Source organism: Mollisia scopiformis (genome assembly GCF_001500285.1).
Source record: "Mollisia scopiformis unplaced genomic scaffold LY89scaffold_4, whole genome shotgun sequence".
Taxonomy (NCBI): Eukaryota; Fungi; Ascomycota; class Leotiomycetes; order Helotiales; family Mollisiaceae; genus Mollisia; species Mollisia scopiformis.
The window spans coordinates 904,134-921,509 of record NW_017263584.1 but is presented as its reverse complement, the minus strand read 5'-3'; the positions used below and the strand labels follow the sequence as shown (position 1 = coordinate 921,509).

The following is a 17,376-nucleotide window of genomic DNA, read 5'->3' as shown; positions in this document are numbered from 1 at the left end:
GTGCAGCGATTTCTCGTCACGTGTGAAGCTTCACTTGAAGAAGAAACATGGTGAAAGATTGCGCTCAGCTCCAACTTCTGCCTGTTCATCCTTGTTCTAGGGCACTCTTGACTCCGGACTACAGCATGGAACAATCATTTCGAATCGGACATTATGACATCTGACATATAGTTTCTTGCGGTTCGTTCTCAGAAGAAGTCGTTTGTATGGTTATCTACTTGAAGTGGCGCGGCGATTTTGAGCGTGTGGGAGAGAATACGAGTGCATACTCGCTTTTTAAAGTCCGGGTATGGGGCATTGTTTCAAGCAGAGGCACGAGATGGTGGTGTTTTGAGAACGGCATACTCAGATTCAATTTTGAACATGGACGTTTTCGAGTTCAAGAATCTTCCCACTTTGACCGTTTTCCAGCTTCTCTGGAAGGCTAAACGCCTTTGGAACCACGCACAAATACTCCGATTACCCAAAGACGGGTACAATATTATGCACATTCATGATTTCATCATCCAACATCAGTGAGATACATCCCCTGTAATTCTGGACTCAGACCTTTAAAAGACGATGACTCATTTGAATAAGAGACCAACTCCTTGGAAAATTTCCAGGGGCAACTGAGACTTTGGACACCCAATCCAGCAAAAGACCTTGCGACACTGAAACATCATAAAAGCCAAAAGCAACGCCGCCTGAGACCAATAACCCTCACATTCGGAACCGAGAAACCTGGCTGCAAAGTGGTAATTGAAACCTCTCATCTTTAATTATCAAGTCTCACATCGGCACATGGAGCTGGACAGATTGGGAAAAGATATTTGGTCAATAAAATCTATTTCCTCTAAGATGTGATATGACCACGTGATACAAATGCAAAGGTACGAATACAGAATTGTGGTCAAACTTCTTCCACCGCCGCCCCCACGCCCCCTTGAATCTACCGCGGAGTGAAAGTCGCCGCTTACTGGGTAACGGTGACGAGATCGATGTACATCGATGCCGGAACACCACCTGGTGCGGTACAGTAAGCATTGATTTCGAGGTCGAGAGTGAGTGACAAATCGTTCGAGTTGAAGAACTCCAACTCGAAAGGAGCCCACGAGTCGGCTTCGTCGGTAATGTCGTTGTCGAACACTCTCGTGCGACTGTTGCTGGCAGTACATTTCTGGGTTCCAAATTCGGGGGTAACTATCATCTCGATCAGCACAAGGTCCAGGCGTAAATGAGACAGAAAACATACCGCAGAACCACACTTTACAGACTCCGGCAACGTTAGGGCCAGCGACACCATAACCGATGAAACCGTAAGCCTGTCCAGGACAGCTATAGAAGATGATGGTTAGTATAACATAACACAAGCCTGGAGGAAGACTTACACCGTGATACCGCTTTGGGTGATGGTGATAATGTCACTTGATGTCGATCCAGCAGGGAAATTGAGTTCCAAACTGTAATCGCCATCAAAAGGCTGAACCTGGTTTGGATCATTATAGTCCGTATCGAGGTATCGTTCAACACTTGATCCAGAAGCGCCTGAAGTATTGATTGCCCACTCTGATCCAAGCGCAGTCTCAAAACTGGGGTTAGTAACTGTAGGAGAGGCCGAGCACACTGGAGCGGTAGCATAGACCGTGACCACTATTCACTTGATTAGTAACTGGAACTCATCCCACACTTTGAAAATACCGACCATCCACTTGAGTAGTGTCTGTGATAAGAATTAGTTGAATCCAAAGCAAAGTTCATTAGGAAGAGAGTACGCACAATCAATTATAACGGAAGTCTCAATATCGAAAACTGTAGATTCCTCGGTCTGAACGTTTGTGACATAGTCCTGGAAAGAGAATTAGTCAGTTTGTGTTGTCAAACAGAGAAAAGTGTGGTCTGGTCCCTTACTATAATTGTAGAATAGATAGTGACTTCAGGTACCCCAGCGGATACTGTGGACGAGGCCGCGAGTGTTGAGGTCGCCAAAGTGCTAGAAGGTAGAGCGGGAGTGTATGTCGAGCTTTGTGCTGCTGATGAAGACGCTTGTGTAGAGCTCGAGGAAGATTGAGTAGCTGTAGAGCTCTGGGCGGCTGCGGCGGATGAAGAGCTCTGAGCGCTTGAAGACACAGCGGCCTAAAAGAGGGTTAGTTGTCATTTCTCGTTCGTGCCATCATGTGAATAACATCGCAAATGATATGAGCCTTTCACATTGATGCAACGGGGAGCGAAAGAAGGAAATTACTCACTGAGAAACTTGAACTCGCAGAGCTTGATGATTGGGCCTGGTTTGAGCTGGAAACAGCAGCCTGGACGATAGATTAGCATGCATTATCCTGCGTCATTTTGAGCAATCTGAGCCCAACTATGTCCGTCAAAAATTCGAGACGATCATGCATATGGAATTGCTGGTGGCAAGGCGTTTGATGATTCTGTTTGAGAAAGAAAGGAAGGTCACGAACCGATGAACTTGAGGATGGGTAGATAGAAGAGCTGCTTTCAACGCTTGAAGATTGGGCGGCCTGAAAGAACGTTCCGTCAGTAAGTTTATTGTAATCTGGAGGAATTCTTTCGCGTATGCCGGCTGAGTAGAGGTGGAAGAAGAATGGGGTTCCATACAGAAGATGAGCTACTTCGAGCCGTGCTGCTTTGGGCTGCCGAGGAGGAGCTGTAGGCCTGTTCTAAGAGTCAGTACGGAGGCATTCCAACTGACAATAGGCATATCCCATGACTCAACCTCATCACAATAATAAAGCTACCTGTGACGTTCTGTCATGATAGAAGACGGGCAGGAAGCAGATATAAGAAAGGGGAACGAACAGATGACGTATCAGCGGTGCTGCTATAAGCAGAGCTGGAGACAGCAGCGGACTATAGGGGGGTTAGTTCTGTAAAATGATCTGACTAAAGGTTGGAAGAGGGGAACGAACAGATGAGCTGGCAGCAGAGCTGCTGGAGACAGAGCTAGAGACAGCAGCAGACTAGTCGATGGATTAGTCTATCAATTATCGTGATCAGATGAAGTAAAGAAGAGGGAAACAAACAGAAGAGCTAATAGCAGGGCTAGAGGTGGCAGAGCTTGAGACGGCCGCGGACTATGTGACATGTTAGCTTGGTCAATCGTCCATACTGGAATGAAACAGAAGGGGAGGAGTTAAGTGCTGGGGGCTGACAGATGAAGTATCAACGGTACTGCTGCTGTAGGCAGAGCTAGAAACAGCTGCGGACTGAAGGACATATTAGCTCTGCCGAACCTCGTACAACGATGAAGTGGATAAAGAGGGGAGCTAACAGATGAGCTAGCCGCAGGAGTGCTATAGGCAGAGCTTGAGACAGCAGCGGACTGAATACTATATTAATCTTTCTGATTGTCGTTATCAAATGAGGTAAAAAGAAGGGAACTAACAGATGAGCTAGCAGCGGGGCTGCTGTAGGCAGTGCTTGAGACTGCCGCAGACTGAATTATGTTAGCTTTATCAATTGCCATGCTGAAACGAAGTAGGAGAAGAGTGCTTATGAGCTAGGGACTTACAGATGAGGTATCAACGGTGCTGCTGTATGCAGAGCTCGAAACAGCGGCGGACTAAATAATGTGTTAGCTTCATCGAGGGCCACAACGAAACGGAGTAGAAGGATAAGGGAACTAACAGATGAGCTAGCAACCGAACTGGTGTAGGCAGAGCTCGAAGCGGCAGCAGACTGGAAGATATATTAGCATCGTTGTTTGATGTGATAAATTCAAATAGAAAAACGGGCCAACTGACCGATGATGTGTCAATGGTACTACTATAGGCAGAGCTAGAAACGGCTGCGGACTGAATTATATATTAGCTTTACTAATCACTATAACAAAGTGTAATCAGACGAATGAAGTAGAGATGAGAGGAACTAACAGATGACGTGTCAATGGTACTGCTATAGGCAGAGCTGGAAACGGCTGCGGACTAATTGATGCGTTAGTTTTGTCATCTACCCTGCTAAAATCAGATACAAGGATAGGGAACATACAGATGAAGCGCTATAGGCAGAGCTCGAAACGGCGGCGGACTAGATAATATATCAGCTTTGCTAATACCCAATATCGAACATTGAAGGTGCGGGGGTATGAAAATCAGTATTTCATGCATGACAACCGTGTTGTCAGAGTTACGCCTTCTAAAATGAAGCTCGTCTTGCGGGAAATGAAGTAGCTCAAGTGTAGCACGATAAAGGATATCATTTCGAAGAAAAAGAAAAATTTGGACTTACGCTGGAGCTTGGCTCGCTCGTACTCGTGGAATAGGCACTCGACTGGGAGCTCGATTGCTGTATCAAAATTAGCTAGAAACCTTATTTGAGAACATTGAAAGCGAATACGTACAGCAGCGGCAGAGGAGCTGCTTGCGACTTGAGAGGAGCTAGTAGCGCTAGAGCTAGAGGCCTGTAATAGTAGTTAGTCTTTGAAGTCACTTGATCATAATCGTATCAGTATTCCTACATAAGCTGACGACGAGGCTTGAGCACTTGAGGAGCTGACAGCGGCCTGGAAAGTGTTAGCACGAGCCATGATATGATTTCCCAACTATATCTTCGCTGCGTAAGGAAGGGAGTTACTCACAGACGAGGAGCTCTCAACGCTGGACGAGTATGCACTACTGCTCGCGCCCTGGCTTGATGAGGTTGGGTATGAACTACTGCTGGTAGCTTCATTGGATGATGACGGATATGAACTGCTGCTGGCAGCTTCGCTTGATGATGACGGGTATGAGCTACTGCTCGCGGCTTGGCTAGATGAGGCTGAAGAGCTTTCAATGCTAGACGAGTATGCACTACTGCTCGCGCCTTGACTGGAAGAGGTCGAAGACGGGTATACAGAAGACGAAGCTGCAGTGCTGCTGCTGACGGCTTGGCTGGAGGATGACGGATAAGAACTACTGCTTGCAGCTTGGCTGGACGAGACTGAAGACGAGTATGCAGAGGACGAGGCCGCAGTGCTACTGCTGGCGGCTTGGCTTGATGAAACCGAAGAGCTCTCAGCACTAGATGAGTACGCACTACTGCTGGCTCCCTGGCTTGATGATGACGGGTATGAACTACTGCTGGCAGCTTGGCTGGACGAGGCTGAAGATGGGTATGCTGAAGACGAGGCTGCTGAGCTCTCAGTGCTACTGCTGGCAGCCTGGCTGGACGAGGACGGATACGAACTACTGCTGGCGGCCTGGCTTGATGAAGCCGAAGAGCTCTCAGCACTAGACGAGTATGCACTACTACTGGCAGCTTGGCTGGACGACGCTGAAGAGCTCTCGGCACTGCTGGCTGCGGCACTCGACGAGCTAGCACCCTAAAATGGAGTCAATACTTGACCATATGTAATACAAATCAACAAACTCACGTATGTAGAGGAAGCAGAGGATGAGACTTGAGCGCTCGAGCTGGCAGCGGCCTACAAAGGAGGTTAGTTTACGATCAGATTCTTGGATTATGCTCGGAAGGGAAGTGTTCTCCGTTTCCCAAGATGGAAATCAATCAAGACAGAGTCGTATCGAACAATATCTGTCGAGTGATAGTGACAAATAAGAATACGTACAGAGCTTGAGCTGGCGACTGAGCTCGATTCTGAACTGGACGATACAGCCTATAATGCATCAGATCGTGTTGCGAACTGTATTAGATAGGAAGTAGCCTTACTGATGAACTAGCCGCTCCAGAGCTTGATGAGCTGGCCGAGCTGGGCACGCTGCTCGAAATTGTGCTTGAAGCATATGCCGAACTGCTCACGGCGGCACTTGAGCTCGCAGAAGAGGACTCGTAGGAAGAGGTCTGGCTTAAGCTGTGTCGAAGAAAACAGGTTAGTGTGTTTACTTCGCACATGATATAGAAGATGTTACCTAGCAGCCGCACTAGAGCTCTGAGCCCCAGAGGAAGAGACGGAAGAGCTGCTTTAGAAATGACAAGTTAGTGGTGGATCTTTCAACGTAGATATTTGGAGGAGTAGTCTTTTGCACAAACCTTGCTGCGGAACTTGAGCTGCTGTAAACGTTGGACGAAGCTGCTGCGCTTGATGACCCTGGTGATGACTGCGTAGAGCTTAAAAGCAAGTAAAATTAGTATGATTAACTTTCAGGCACAGGGAAGCATAGACTCTATGCTCTATCAAGAGACCGGGTCTTAAACATTGAATGGTTCTTCTTACCTTGCCGCGGCAGATGAGCTCGAATAGAAGCTAGAGCTGTTTTCCAAAGTTGTCAGTTCATTGGCTACGTAGAAGATGGAAGCATGTTGAGAGTCTGTTTATTACCTAGGGCTACCGCTGGAAGAGTATACGCTGGACGCGGCTGCGGAGGAAGATAGAGAAGAGCTTTCACTCTGGCTGTAACTGTGTCAGTCGTGTACGGAATGTGGATATCTTGGTGCATGGAGAATTTGACAACTCTCGATTCTCTCGAATCCGAATGGTCGACTCGCAGCACCGCGTGAAACATGATATGATATGATAAACTTTGCTAACCTGGCAGAAGCGCTACTGGAAACGGCAGCGGATGACGATGATGATGCATAGGAACTTGTATCCAAGGTGCTGTAAAGAGAGAAGAAAAAATCAGTAAGGCATTCGTCTTATACCAAGATAGACGGTTTCTGGTTCCAAAGAAAAGTACTTACCTGGATGGGCTAGACGACGAAGAATAGAGTGTGGAAGAAGCTGCATTGGAAGATGAACTGTAGAGCGAAATTATATCAGCCTTGCCGCACATTCAATTGAGACCCCGACCCTGGGGCATGTCTGCATGGTTGGTAATCTTGAAAGCATTTATTACCTAGCTGCTTGGGAGCTGTAGCTTGATGAGACAGCCGCAGACGAAGAATACGGAGTTGAGGCCGCGGCAGAGGACGAGTATTCGGACAGGGAGCAAACACTCAATGTAGAAGTAATAGTCTGAACACTCCCGATGGTCACATATTCAATACTGGCAGTCTCTGTAACAGTAATTGTCAACGCATCAGTGGCCGAAGCAAACACTGTGACCGTATTTGGACAGGAACCAGTTGATGCAGCTGCCTGTCGTCTTGGGTGATAAGCTGGAGAGGCGAATGCAGCTCCGAAGAGTCCAAAGACCGCTGCATGTCGAAGTGGAAAAAACATCCTAAGGAACTTGGGCACAGGTTGGCAACGAGTGAAATGTGCTTGAGCTTACAAGAATGAGGGGAGACAAAGTCCCTATTATAGGGAAAGCCACCTACTCGAACAACATACGGAAAGGAAATTAATACAGAAAAGCAAGTGTCGATAATCCACATACTGTCCAAGTGTCTCGCCATTGTTGTTCTCCATTAGGAAATCGCGTACTTGAGTCAAAGCCACCCCGAAGGGGAGCGTGGTGGAAAGGAAAATAAGGGTGAGACATCTTCCAAAATCAGCCCCGAAATCTCCTTACTTGGGACTGACAAGTATGAGTATCATTGATTTCGAAACCTCCACATTATGGGAGCCTTTTAGGAGCTTGGGCGGACGATCCTTCAGCCCTCTCGTTGGTGCCGCAGTCCAAATAGGAGTCGGTCCAGCACACCTGCGTGTTAAGTATGGAATGCAATTTGACAGTCGTTACGACACAGTGAAGCAAATATGACTACAAAGGATTGTTCTGGGTCTATGTTCGGTCCACCGACACAAGGTGTCTGAGATAGGAAAAGAAGCAAAGTTGCCCGTTGTCATTGAATGAGGAGCCCCGTATCACGTGAGCCGACTTTTAGGTTTTGAGCTACGACGAATTGGGACTCGCTTTCAATGAGGCTGCCCACACAACTTTGAAAAAGTTCGCGATTTCAAAATTCGACCTTCAACCACGACAATTCGATAAATCCTCGAACGAACAACTTCCGCAAATATGGCCGGCGGTATTTCAGTTCGCGACGTCGATGTGAGTACCTTCAACCTTCAAAATTAAAAGCCACACTGGCGAATCGAATACCTGCGATGGATCCCATCTTGAGCATACCTGAGTGGGAGGACATACAGAACATCGAAGTCTTGCGATGATTTCTCCTTCGAACACAACCGAGCAGGCGTGGAGGGGCCTGCAAAGGCTCCTGTGACGGAATTCTTGCTGATACGATGGTCTATATAGGCGCAGAAGTTCATCGAGAACTATGCTAGCTTTCTGGTTCGTCCCTCCTCAATTTGATATTGATTTCGCATTAGGATGCTAAGAATCGAACAGAAGCGACAAGGAAAGCTCCCCATTCCAGGTTGGGTTGATACAGTCAAGACGTGAGAGGAGACCAACCCCGTTCATAACTTCGAATTCTAATCTCGAGTACAGTGGACCTGCCAAGGAACTTCCCCCTCAGTCGATTGATTGGTTCTACGTCCGCGCAGCTGCCATTGCTGTAAGATACCTCTCGATTCTCAACCGGTGCTTTATCTATCTATTCATGTTGCTGATTTTGTAACCAGAGGCACGTCTATCTTCGCAAGACTGTCGGCGTAGGCAGACTCCGCAAGGTACACGGCTCGCCAAAGAACCGCGGATCCCGACCTTCCCACCACGTCAACGGTAAGCATTGGAAGTGCACATTGCGAGCATATCCTAACATCGTGAAGCCAGCGGCAGTGTCGACCGTAAGGTTATGCAGTCATTGGAGAAGATTGGAGTTCTGGAGCAGGATGAAGAAAAGGGGTAAGACTTCTTTCTAAAACGCTGCCGCATGAACAATGCTAACTCGTGCTGCTAGAGGACGACGTATCACTCAAAGCGGTCAGCGTGATTTAGATCGTATCGCACAGACTGTACAAGAATCCTTGGAGGGTGACGATGAGGACGATGAGTAAATCACTTCATTTCGGTCTAGGCATTTGGAGTTGGCAGCATCTGGCTTCTAGTATTCGCGAAGAATAAAAGCTTCTGACACCATTGCAATGCCGTATGTGATCGTGATGCTTCGTGAGATATTCTCTCCTGTGTCTCGAAAGACTAATCTCAGCTCCTTGATTTTATGTCTAGGCGACAAATCAGACATGCGTAGTTCACTGTTAAGACATTCATGGTTCTAGAAGGCGACCTGAAGCATTGACCTACAAATCAAACACGTCACACCGTTACCTTTGAGCACGGTTTGATCCAGTATCTTAGTCTCTTGATGCATGCTTGATTCTGATAGGATATCCAAGATTTGATGTTTTCATTGTATGTTGAATTAATCACACCCTTTGCTCAAAGGACATGTGCTGGCGATCAAGGACGGTTCACAATCCAGAATCCAGCTTCCTATGTCTTCTATCTCTGTTTCTCGCCTCGATCTCGGTCGAGTGGCCACAAATTCGGAGGTGTCTCACGATTTAACTTGTTCTCGTTCTTTCTTCCCTGCGTGATCTTTGTATTTCCTTCGTTGATTTCTTGACATCTTTTGGTGCGCCACAACAGATTGTGTAATAAGTAAGCCAATAAGCCATGAAAAACAAAAGAAAATTGGTATGATGTTTGCTGGTGCGATTGGTAAGCCACGCCCGCCACAGTGGTAATCCCCGCATATTGTCCAATTGGCACAAAGCCGTGGTTCAGGCTTTTGAAGAATGGCTTACTGCTTTTCAGGGAGTCGGCTTTTCCGGGCTAGATAAACCTAGTTCCCTCAAAACCCTACATAACTGCTGGTGAACTTGAATTTAAACTAATTGTAGACAGTGCAGCTCGGCATCAATTGAGGATGTTGAAGATAGCTTATCATTACATAGTTTGCACCTGAATTTCGGATCCTCCATATTTCTCTAAAAGGTCTTATGAGATATGGATAGGTAAGTACGAACGCAAAACGCAGACTTTCAAAGGTGCTAAGTGATCGATTATGGCTAGGAGCATTGCTCAACGATTCATTGTGGCAAGGATCTTGCAGTTTAATGAATTTCATCTCTGCAATCACTGACTCCTCCAATCTGGAAAACGTCTCTTCTCACTTAGCTACAAGTTCGACAAGTTTGGTGCAACTAGCTTCTCCCTTGTGTGACCATACTCCTGAAAAACCAGAACCAATGACGGGTCAATGCGTTAGGCAACTTCAAATGTCTACAACAATAGTAACACGAAAAGATATTGGGCGGGATGCATTCACAGATGAAGATGCACTTTGCGCTAGGCCTGTCACGCATGCTTCACTTCAACCGAGTTTCGATCATCCTTTGAATCGATCCCAAGCAATGCAAGCAGCATTTTCGAGTAACGGGCTTCGAAGATCTTTCAAGTTTCAAATGAAATTCGCACACCGCTACTTCTGCTGCCTGTTGGTTGTGAAAGCCTTTCATGCTTGGCGGGAAGCCACATATGACAGGTCCCCTAGTCGAGAGCTTCACTTTCGATCCATGAGATATACTCGGCTCCATGTCAAACTAAAATTCATCTACGTCTATCTTCCAAGAGTTTCTCTATTCACACCATTCTCCAACTTCTGGTTCACTTCGTCTTCCTCTTCGCCACTTTGTCACAAACTCTCCAACGTTCACTCTCGCACACCCTGCTCTACTTGCTTTTTCTTCTTTTCACGACATTACCCCGCACTTGAAATTCTCGATTCCGTTGGTGAATCTTGAAATCTACACGACACAATTCAAGTCAGTATATTCTTGCCTTTGCAAGTTTTCACCTTTGCAGCCGAGGATCTCGGATCCCATTGCGACTGGGCTGACCATATCCAGCCTTCACCTTTCAACCTCTCTTTCAAATACGACCACTTCCACATCCAGCAAACAGATACTGGGCTTGCAAAGTCGTTGTCCAATCAATAGCTCATTTATTTCTTTGACAGTCTCTAGCACTAAGTACTTCTTCGGGTTTGTCTCTCTCTCTCCATCATTAATTCTAGACTCACAATTCTCCAGATAACAGTGACAACTTCACCATGGGTAGGCACTCCAAAGAACGTAAAGCTGAACTACTCGCTCAGCGAGAAGCCGAAGAGCGATACCAGAGCGAAGAGTCGGATTATGAAACATCGACTCTTCAAGAGATGCAGAATCGTCAGAAGGAGAGGTTCAAGGCCTCTGTCGAGAACGAAGCCGCAAATGTGAAGCCGAAGGCCAAGAAGGCCAAGAAAGTTGCTCTTGAAGATCACACTCTTAATTCCCAAAATGGCTCTTCACTTGCTCTTCGTCGGCGCAAGCCAGGCAGGGTGAACAGGGCATCAAAACTCGACTTGATCAAACTTATCCAAAACCTTGCAGAAGCTCTAACCACAGTGGGCGACCCGGAAGATGTGAAGACTCTTCTAGCCGAGGATGATGTGCTCCATGCAGATATCGTCTCGACTCTCCACAAGAATTGTCATGTCATTAAGACTTCGCTTCAGCATCTTGGAAGTATCGCCGATATGCCTGATATCCCCGACGTCACTGTCGCCAGTACTCTGCCATACTACGGCAAATACGTGCTGTATGGGCCCAAAGAATCCAAGCTTTTGTATCTGCTCTCTGTGGCGGAGGTTTTCAAGGCCAATCACAGCGCGTACAGCAAGCGAAAGACACTTGGCTTTGTCCGAGCAAAGGGTACCAGTTTCCCACTTCAATGTGCCATATCAGGATGGACCAATGTTTTGGATTTCCATCCCAGAATGCTGGATACCGAGTTCTGGCTCAACGAAGTCAAGTACTTGGCGGAAACACTCGATCATAACTTCCGATCCGGATGTTGGGACAAAGCAAATGACAGAGAAGACGGCGACGGATATGCGTCTCATGTCGAGCCGACATTGATGCTATATTACGCGTACCACCTGGCGACCAAGGTCTTTGGGATCAAGTCACCCGTCAGAAAGGTCATTCAAAGTATATGGCTCCTGGACAAGATAGGAGAAACGTTCGAAGCCGAACTTGTTCTTAGCAAAGCCCCTTGCGGCCCTTGTAAGGAGTTTAAGCAACTCATTGAAACATTCACGGGCATAAAGTTTACGTTTGTTATCATGGACAACGTTGCGGAGGTCGCGCCCAAGAAAGACAAGAACGGTTTTGACATATACCCAAAGCACGCAGTCCAAGAAGAAGACCATCAAGAGATAATTGAAGCCCTGGATATGATGCTTGAGTACGGAGCCACGCCAAAGAAGACTGTACCTAGCTTCGTTGTCGAGATCCCGACGCCGCCAAAGGCTCACACGCCGAAGACAAAGGCACCTAAGCCGATTGCTCAATTTGAGGCTCCGGATTTCCACACCCAGTACCCAGAGCCACGACCTATCATAGGTAGTAGCCCTCGATTAGAGCCACTCTACACTCAAGTGGTTACAACGTCAAAGACGGTGCAGAAGCGCAAGATACAAAGCTTCTCATATGAAAGTCCCAAGAAAGTAACCATTCTGGATGATTCAGATGATAATGTGTCTGAATACACACCGGCATCTTCACAGCGGTCAATGAGCAAGTTTCGTTTGTCTCATACATCTACACCCACGAGAAAGACTTCTACTTACACCCCTCCTACCCCAGATTCGAATCCGTTCAGTCTTGAAGCTCGCGTAAGAGCCAAGGAGATGAGAAAAAAGAAGCGGCAGGCAGTTGGAAACGAAGAGTCTCCGACGGCTGCAAAGAAAAACAGGTGGCAAGACTATAGAGTCTAGTTTGCGGATATTGGCAAGGATGGTCCCGACTTCCTCTCCTTTGTGTTGTCAGCGTGTGATGTATTTCCATGAGATTACGGGGTCTCTGGAGTGTGCGCAAAGAAGCCATTGCCCCGCTTTGGAGTCAATTAGCCACAGTTAGAATTTTCTTCTGATGCAACAACGAGCGAAAACTGGCACCTTCGTCGATACATTTCATTTGGTTGTCGGACTTGAGTTTCGCGAAATCGGTGGCCTTCAAAGTGCGTTCTTTTCTCTGAGGGCCATGAGTTCAGTAACAAAATGATGGAAGGTTTTTCCAGCTGGACTGGAGAGGGACTTGCACTGGGAATTCAATACGGTCGTTTTCACTTTGTGCAGCTGAGGATCAAATAGTGAATTTTTTTTTAGAATATGGGAATGCAGAATACAAGTGAAAGACATGAGTAATTGGACATGATAAGAGACCAAGAAGAAGAAAGTCTGTCCAAACCTGAAGCTTTTAAGCTGGCGCTTTGTTATTCTATGAAGATTATAGTTCTTAGCCTTCTCAAGAGTCGGACTTTCGACTTGGTTTAGAGTCTGTATACAGTTCTCTCTACTACTTGCCCATGAAGGGACCTGACTGCTGCCTCACCATCGGACATCACCTCCAAAGGCTAACCGAACTCTAATGCTTCATTTTCGCCATGAGCTAGCTAGGGCGCTTGTCTAGTTCTCTATGCTGTGTGTTCCATTCCTACCTTAGCTTGCCAAGCACGAGTTTACTCGACAGGAAAAAGAAACGTCTCTGATATGTTGGTGCTCTTTTGATCTCTACTTGAGTCTCGCAAACAACACAATTTCTGGAACTTGTGTTCACTTTTGAAGTCGAGAATAACAGCTTCAATACGCAATATTATCTTCTTCTAGTGCAATGAATGAGGATAGTAAAAAGCACAATAACACATGCTGTATCCAAACAGATTGAAAACACACAGCAGACAAGTGTAAAAATCAAGGTTTATTGACCGAGCATGATGTACAGCTTGAAAGCTCAAAAGGTTGTCGAAGACTCCACAGTTTTGAATGTCTGTAACCTGTAACTTGAAAGCACTTCAATTGAATCACCAGGTAAGGCAACGTGATTTGTATGGTTGCTGAGTCTGTAATGCGTGCATCTTAGATAGTTATTTGAACTCGGAAGGACAGGTTCACCTGTTCATTTCCATATTGTACGATCTTTTCTTGAAGAATCTGTTGTCCAAAACTCAACCCAGGTTCTGCACGGTTACAGGAGGACTGGCATAACCGTGTTGTACCTGCCGAGGAAGCGGTAGCCACCTCAAAATATCACTGGTCGCATTTAGAATGTGAATAGGGTACCTTTTTTTGTCAAATATTACGTTTGAATCTGCAACCAAGAAAATTCACCGTGATGAAGTTGATTATGATATTAGCTTATGTAAGCGTATCGCTCGCACCTCACCAACCTAGTCATGCGGCTCTTTGTCCTCCCCACACTCTCACATTCAAGGCGTCTTTGAACATCGATCGCATATCGCATAATCACATTGGAATATGCATCAATAGCTCCTCGAACCTTTACGAACGAATGCGCCACTGAACAGCGATCGAAGCCTCGAGAACCGCATTGTATGGAGGCATACATATTAAGGCACCGATAGCGAAGGAGAGCCGTGAGCGCGTACTCAAAGCTTCACCAAGGAAGCCGACCTGGGCAAGGCAGTGCGGTCGATGGCGCCCTCAGCGACGGCGACACAGTCGCTGTCTTCTAAAGTCAAGCGTCCAGTCCCTCCCGGAATTCAAACGAACGGAATAAACTCCTCCACCTCATCCCCCTCACCTTCAATATCTGCCAGCAGACTACCTGCTGCTGCGAAGTATTCACCAAATCTCACATCGGGGGGCATGGGGAGTAATGGCACAGGATCGAGGTCTGCAAATCGCATCAGGCGCGATGCTCCACCTCAACTTCTAGGTCGCGGGCAGAGGAATAGCAGTGTTGGGCTCCGCTCTGCGAGTATAGTTGGAGAAGTTGCTATGGCTCAACCTGCAGAGCCACAACCATATGGTTTGATTTTTCATGGCCGATTGATAAGCATTTGTACTAACCTTTATAGTATTGACCGCCGAGTATATCCTCAAGAAGTATCGAGGGCATCCGCCCTCTCTAATTATCCATCTTCACCCAACACACTTTCGATTTGATCAGCAAGAGGGCAGCTTTACCTATAAATCGCCCATGAGGATGGTACTTGAGCATATACGGCAACGGACTGTACCCCACGATTTATTGGAGTTCATGCAAGATGTTCAATTTTATGACGGATGCATGATTGTACAGATTCACGACCACAAATCCATTGCTCCATCTCAAGGTCCTAATCGAACAGCTACAGGGCCAGGCAAGACTGTCCCATTTTCGGTCCATAACTACAACACATTTCTCACACCATCCTCATATGTTCCCTACCCGGTTCAAAATATCGGGACTGGCAAGGGCAAAGATGCTGAGGTTGAAGACAAAATTAAAACTGCCGAGCAGAAAGACAAGGAAAATATGCCAGCTCCAAACCTGCCCGGAGATATCCAACGCAACAAGTCGATATCTCCGCCTAGAAAGCCCAAAGTCATAACAGTCGTGCTTCATCCAACACCGCTCAGCAATCACATTGACCTGGCAATCAAAGCCGGCGAGGCCTATGCTTCTCCTGAAGACCGAAGAGGGTCACGTCAAGAGGTTAACGGAGGGCCTCTGTCCGCTACCGTTCCCCCAACTCCAACGACAGGTGCTCCTCCAACCCCGCAGTTGAACATGGCACCACCGGCGAAGCGCGTCAAAAGGACGAAAGCGGAATTAGACATCAGTAATGTCTATGGCTTTGAATCCCAAGTTACACTAGCCAGGACCGCTGAGCTTAAGCTTGAGCCTGTAGCCAATGCAGCAGAGTCTGCAGCATTGCTCTCATCTTTGGCTCATCCAATGCATTCTGAACAACCACCCGCACCCAAGACCCGAAAGAGGACTGTAGCGGAAATGGCTGCAGACGAAGCTCTGGCAGCAGACCAAGAGCGTTTCATGCTTGTCCTTGACGAACGTTTAGCATCGAATACTGCAGGTGCACCAGGTGGTGCCAATCCCGCCAATGGCGATGGACCAGCTGGAGTTTCTTTCGAACCGCGTTTCGAGAGATTTAAGACGCTCGAGAATATCCGGGCTAATCACGAAGAGAATAAAAGACAAGAGAAGTTACGACGAGAAGAGGCAGAGAGAAAGCAGAGAGTGGAGCAAGAGCGTAATAAGCTCGAAGAAAACAATAAGCGAGCTGCGGAGGAGAAGAATCGTGCCACTGCCGCTGCCATGCAACAGGCTCAACAGCAGCAACAACTGCAACAAGAAGCCCAGCGACGTCGGTTGGCTCAACAAGCGCAACAGACACATCAGAGCATGCCTACCCAGATCCAAGCACCCCACGCACATCCACAAGCAAATGGTATTGTTGCAAATGGCATGAACGCACAACCACAGCGCTTTCATCAACAACAAGTTTCCCAAGCTCAAACATCGTCGCCTATTGTTCGCAACGGAACTCCGCACAGCCACTCTTCGCCTAACGTTAACAATATGAGTAATGCGCCAATGCAGCATTCTACTTCGAGTATGGGAGGCAGTCCACCTCGTCCCGGTTCCGTTGTACAACAAAATCATCATCCGATGGGTGCTCCTGCATCACAAGGCATGGCACCTCAGAGGAGTCAGCAAAGTCACGCTGGAACACCTCGTATGCCGAGCTCCACACCAAACGTTCAAGTATCCACACCGTTGAATCGACAAATGAGCCAGACACCTCGCATGAGCCAAGGAAGCCCGCTACAAGGTCCAATGGGTCAAACGCCACAGGTTCCGATGATGAATGGTCAACCTATGCAGATGAGTGCTCAGCAGATGCAAGTTCTACAACAGCAGAGAATGCAGCAAATGCTCCGAAATCAAGCTGCGGCTGCTCAAGGAATGGGAGGGATGCTGAACACGGGTCACCCAATGACCCAGCAACAAATGATGCAAGCTCAGGCGCAGGCAATGCGTGCTCAGCAACTTAACCAGCAACTTGGTCAAGGTAATCCAATGGCACAACAATATGCAGCACGCCTGGCACAGATGAACCAGGCAACGGGTATGCCGCAAAACATGAACCAGAATTTCATGAACGTCAATTCGAATCCTCAGGCGAACATGCAACAAATGCAACGTCTGCAGCAGATGCAAATGATACAGCAACAAGCTGCCCAACAAGCACAGCAGCAGCAATTGCATCAACAGCAGCAGCAAGCGCAACAACAGCAGCAGCAGCAGCATCCAGATCAACAGACTATGATGCGAGAACAGATGATGCAGCGACAAATTGCTCAAATGGCAAATCAGCTTTATGTTAGCCAGCGTCAAGGCATGGCAGCACAATATCCCGGAGGCTTACCTCCAGACGTAGACCAAAGTCTGAAGCAACGATGCTCTGCGGCTGCTCGACAACAGTTTGAAGCAAGCTATAGAGCGAGACAGCAAATGGCAGTAGCCCAGAGAATGAATGGAATGCAAAATGGGGGTGGCATGTAGTCACCTATTGTAAGATATCCCGGCGTTGTGGTTGGATTTGACATCGGGGACATAATATGGCTGGCCTTGGCACTTCGCTGTCAAGGTGTGAGTTTCTCAGCGTGGCGCATGTGGTACGAACTTTTTGGCTTTACTTAGTATACGACAGCACGATGGTGGTTATGGCGTTGGAATTGGACGCTGCATCGACAGCATGACGCATGGAGTTTGCACATAGACATGAGATGTAT

At 47.3% G+C, this 17,376-nt stretch overlaps 4 protein-coding genes across 4 annotated transcripts; 3 read left to right on the top strand and 1 right to left on the bottom strand.

Annotated features, from left to right (window-relative positions):
• Positions 1–814: 814 nt before the first annotated feature.
• LY89DRAFT_385878 (uncharacterized protein) lies at positions 815–7,252 on the bottom strand. Its single transcript, XM_018207154.1, has 34 exons — positions 6,774–7,252; positions 6,619–6,675; positions 6,467–6,535; positions 6,257–6,328; positions 6,152–6,187; positions 5,968–6,045; positions 5,847–5,894; positions 5,647–5,788; positions 5,546–5,593; positions 5,351–5,401; positions 4,577–5,299; positions 4,457–4,501; positions 4,340–4,399; positions 4,228–4,284; positions 3,988–4,026; positions 3,873–3,923; positions 3,744–3,794; positions 3,628–3,678; positions 3,512–3,562; positions 3,386–3,436; positions 3,272–3,322; positions 3,153–3,206; positions 3,024–3,074; positions 2,910–2,960; positions 2,800–2,850; positions 2,599–2,655; positions 2,442–2,501; positions 2,229–2,288; positions 1,891–2,115; positions 1,759–1,828; positions 1,685–1,702; positions 1,371–1,632; positions 1,235–1,317; positions 815–1,182 (listed from the first exon to the last, which is right to left on the bottom strand). Exons 1-34 carry the CDS (start codon positions 7,097–7,099, stop codon positions 956–958), a joined length of 3,426 nt encoding a protein of 1,141 aa, XP_018076200.1. The 5' UTR covers positions 7,100–7,252; the 3' UTR covers positions 815–955.
• A 589-nt stretch (positions 7,253–7,841) lies between these two features.
• Positions 7,842–9,191, top strand: LY89DRAFT_714882 (putative 40S ribosomal protein S19; the record flags this gene model as incomplete). The annotated part of the gene is made up of 7 exons (XM_018218159.1): positions 7,842–7,874; positions 8,082–8,117; positions 8,175–8,224; positions 8,277–8,343; positions 8,411–8,510; positions 8,558–8,633; positions 8,689–9,191. The coding sequence occupies 7 exons, from the start codon at positions 7,842–7,844 to the stop codon at positions 8,783–8,785; spliced, it is 459 nt and encodes a 152-aa protein (XP_018076199.1). The 3' UTR covers positions 8,786–9,191.
• Positions 9,192–10,842: 1,651 nt separating this feature from the next.
• Positions 10,843–12,552, top strand: LY89DRAFT_778216 (uncharacterized protein; the record flags this gene model as incomplete). The annotated part of the gene is made up of 1 exon (XM_018222194.1): positions 10,843–12,552. The coding sequence occupies one exon, from the start codon at positions 10,843–10,845 to the stop codon at positions 12,550–12,552; it is 1,710 nt and encodes a 569-aa protein (XP_018076198.1).
• Positions 12,553–14,442: 1,890 nt separating this feature from the next.
• LY89DRAFT_577032 (uncharacterized protein) lies at positions 14,443–17,146 on the top strand (the record flags this gene model as incomplete). Its single annotated transcript, XM_018208865.1, has 2 exons — positions 14,443–14,605; positions 14,655–17,146. The coding sequence occupies 2 exons, from the start codon at positions 14,443–14,445 to the stop codon at positions 17,144–17,146; spliced, it is 2,655 nt and encodes an 884-aa protein (XP_018076197.1).
• Positions 17,147–17,376: the final 230 nt, after the last annotated feature.

What these genes read in the sequence shown, in the direction of transcription:
- LY89DRAFT_385878 (XM_018207154.1), bottom strand. Translation starts at nt 7,099, where the DNA reads ATGTTTTTTCCACTTCGACATGCAGCGGTCTTTGGACTCTTCGGAGCT. An exon ending in GTTCGGTTGCTAGCTCATCT is followed by an intron (nt 3,563 to 3,627) that starts GTTAGTTCCCTT and finishes CACATTATTTAG; the next exon opens with TCCGCCGCTGTTTCGAGCTC. An exon ending in CTGCGAGTTCAAGTTTCTCA is followed by an intron (nt 2,116 to 2,228) that starts GTGAGTAATTTC and finishes ACCCTCTTTTAG; the next exon opens with GCCGCTGTGTCTTCAAGCGC.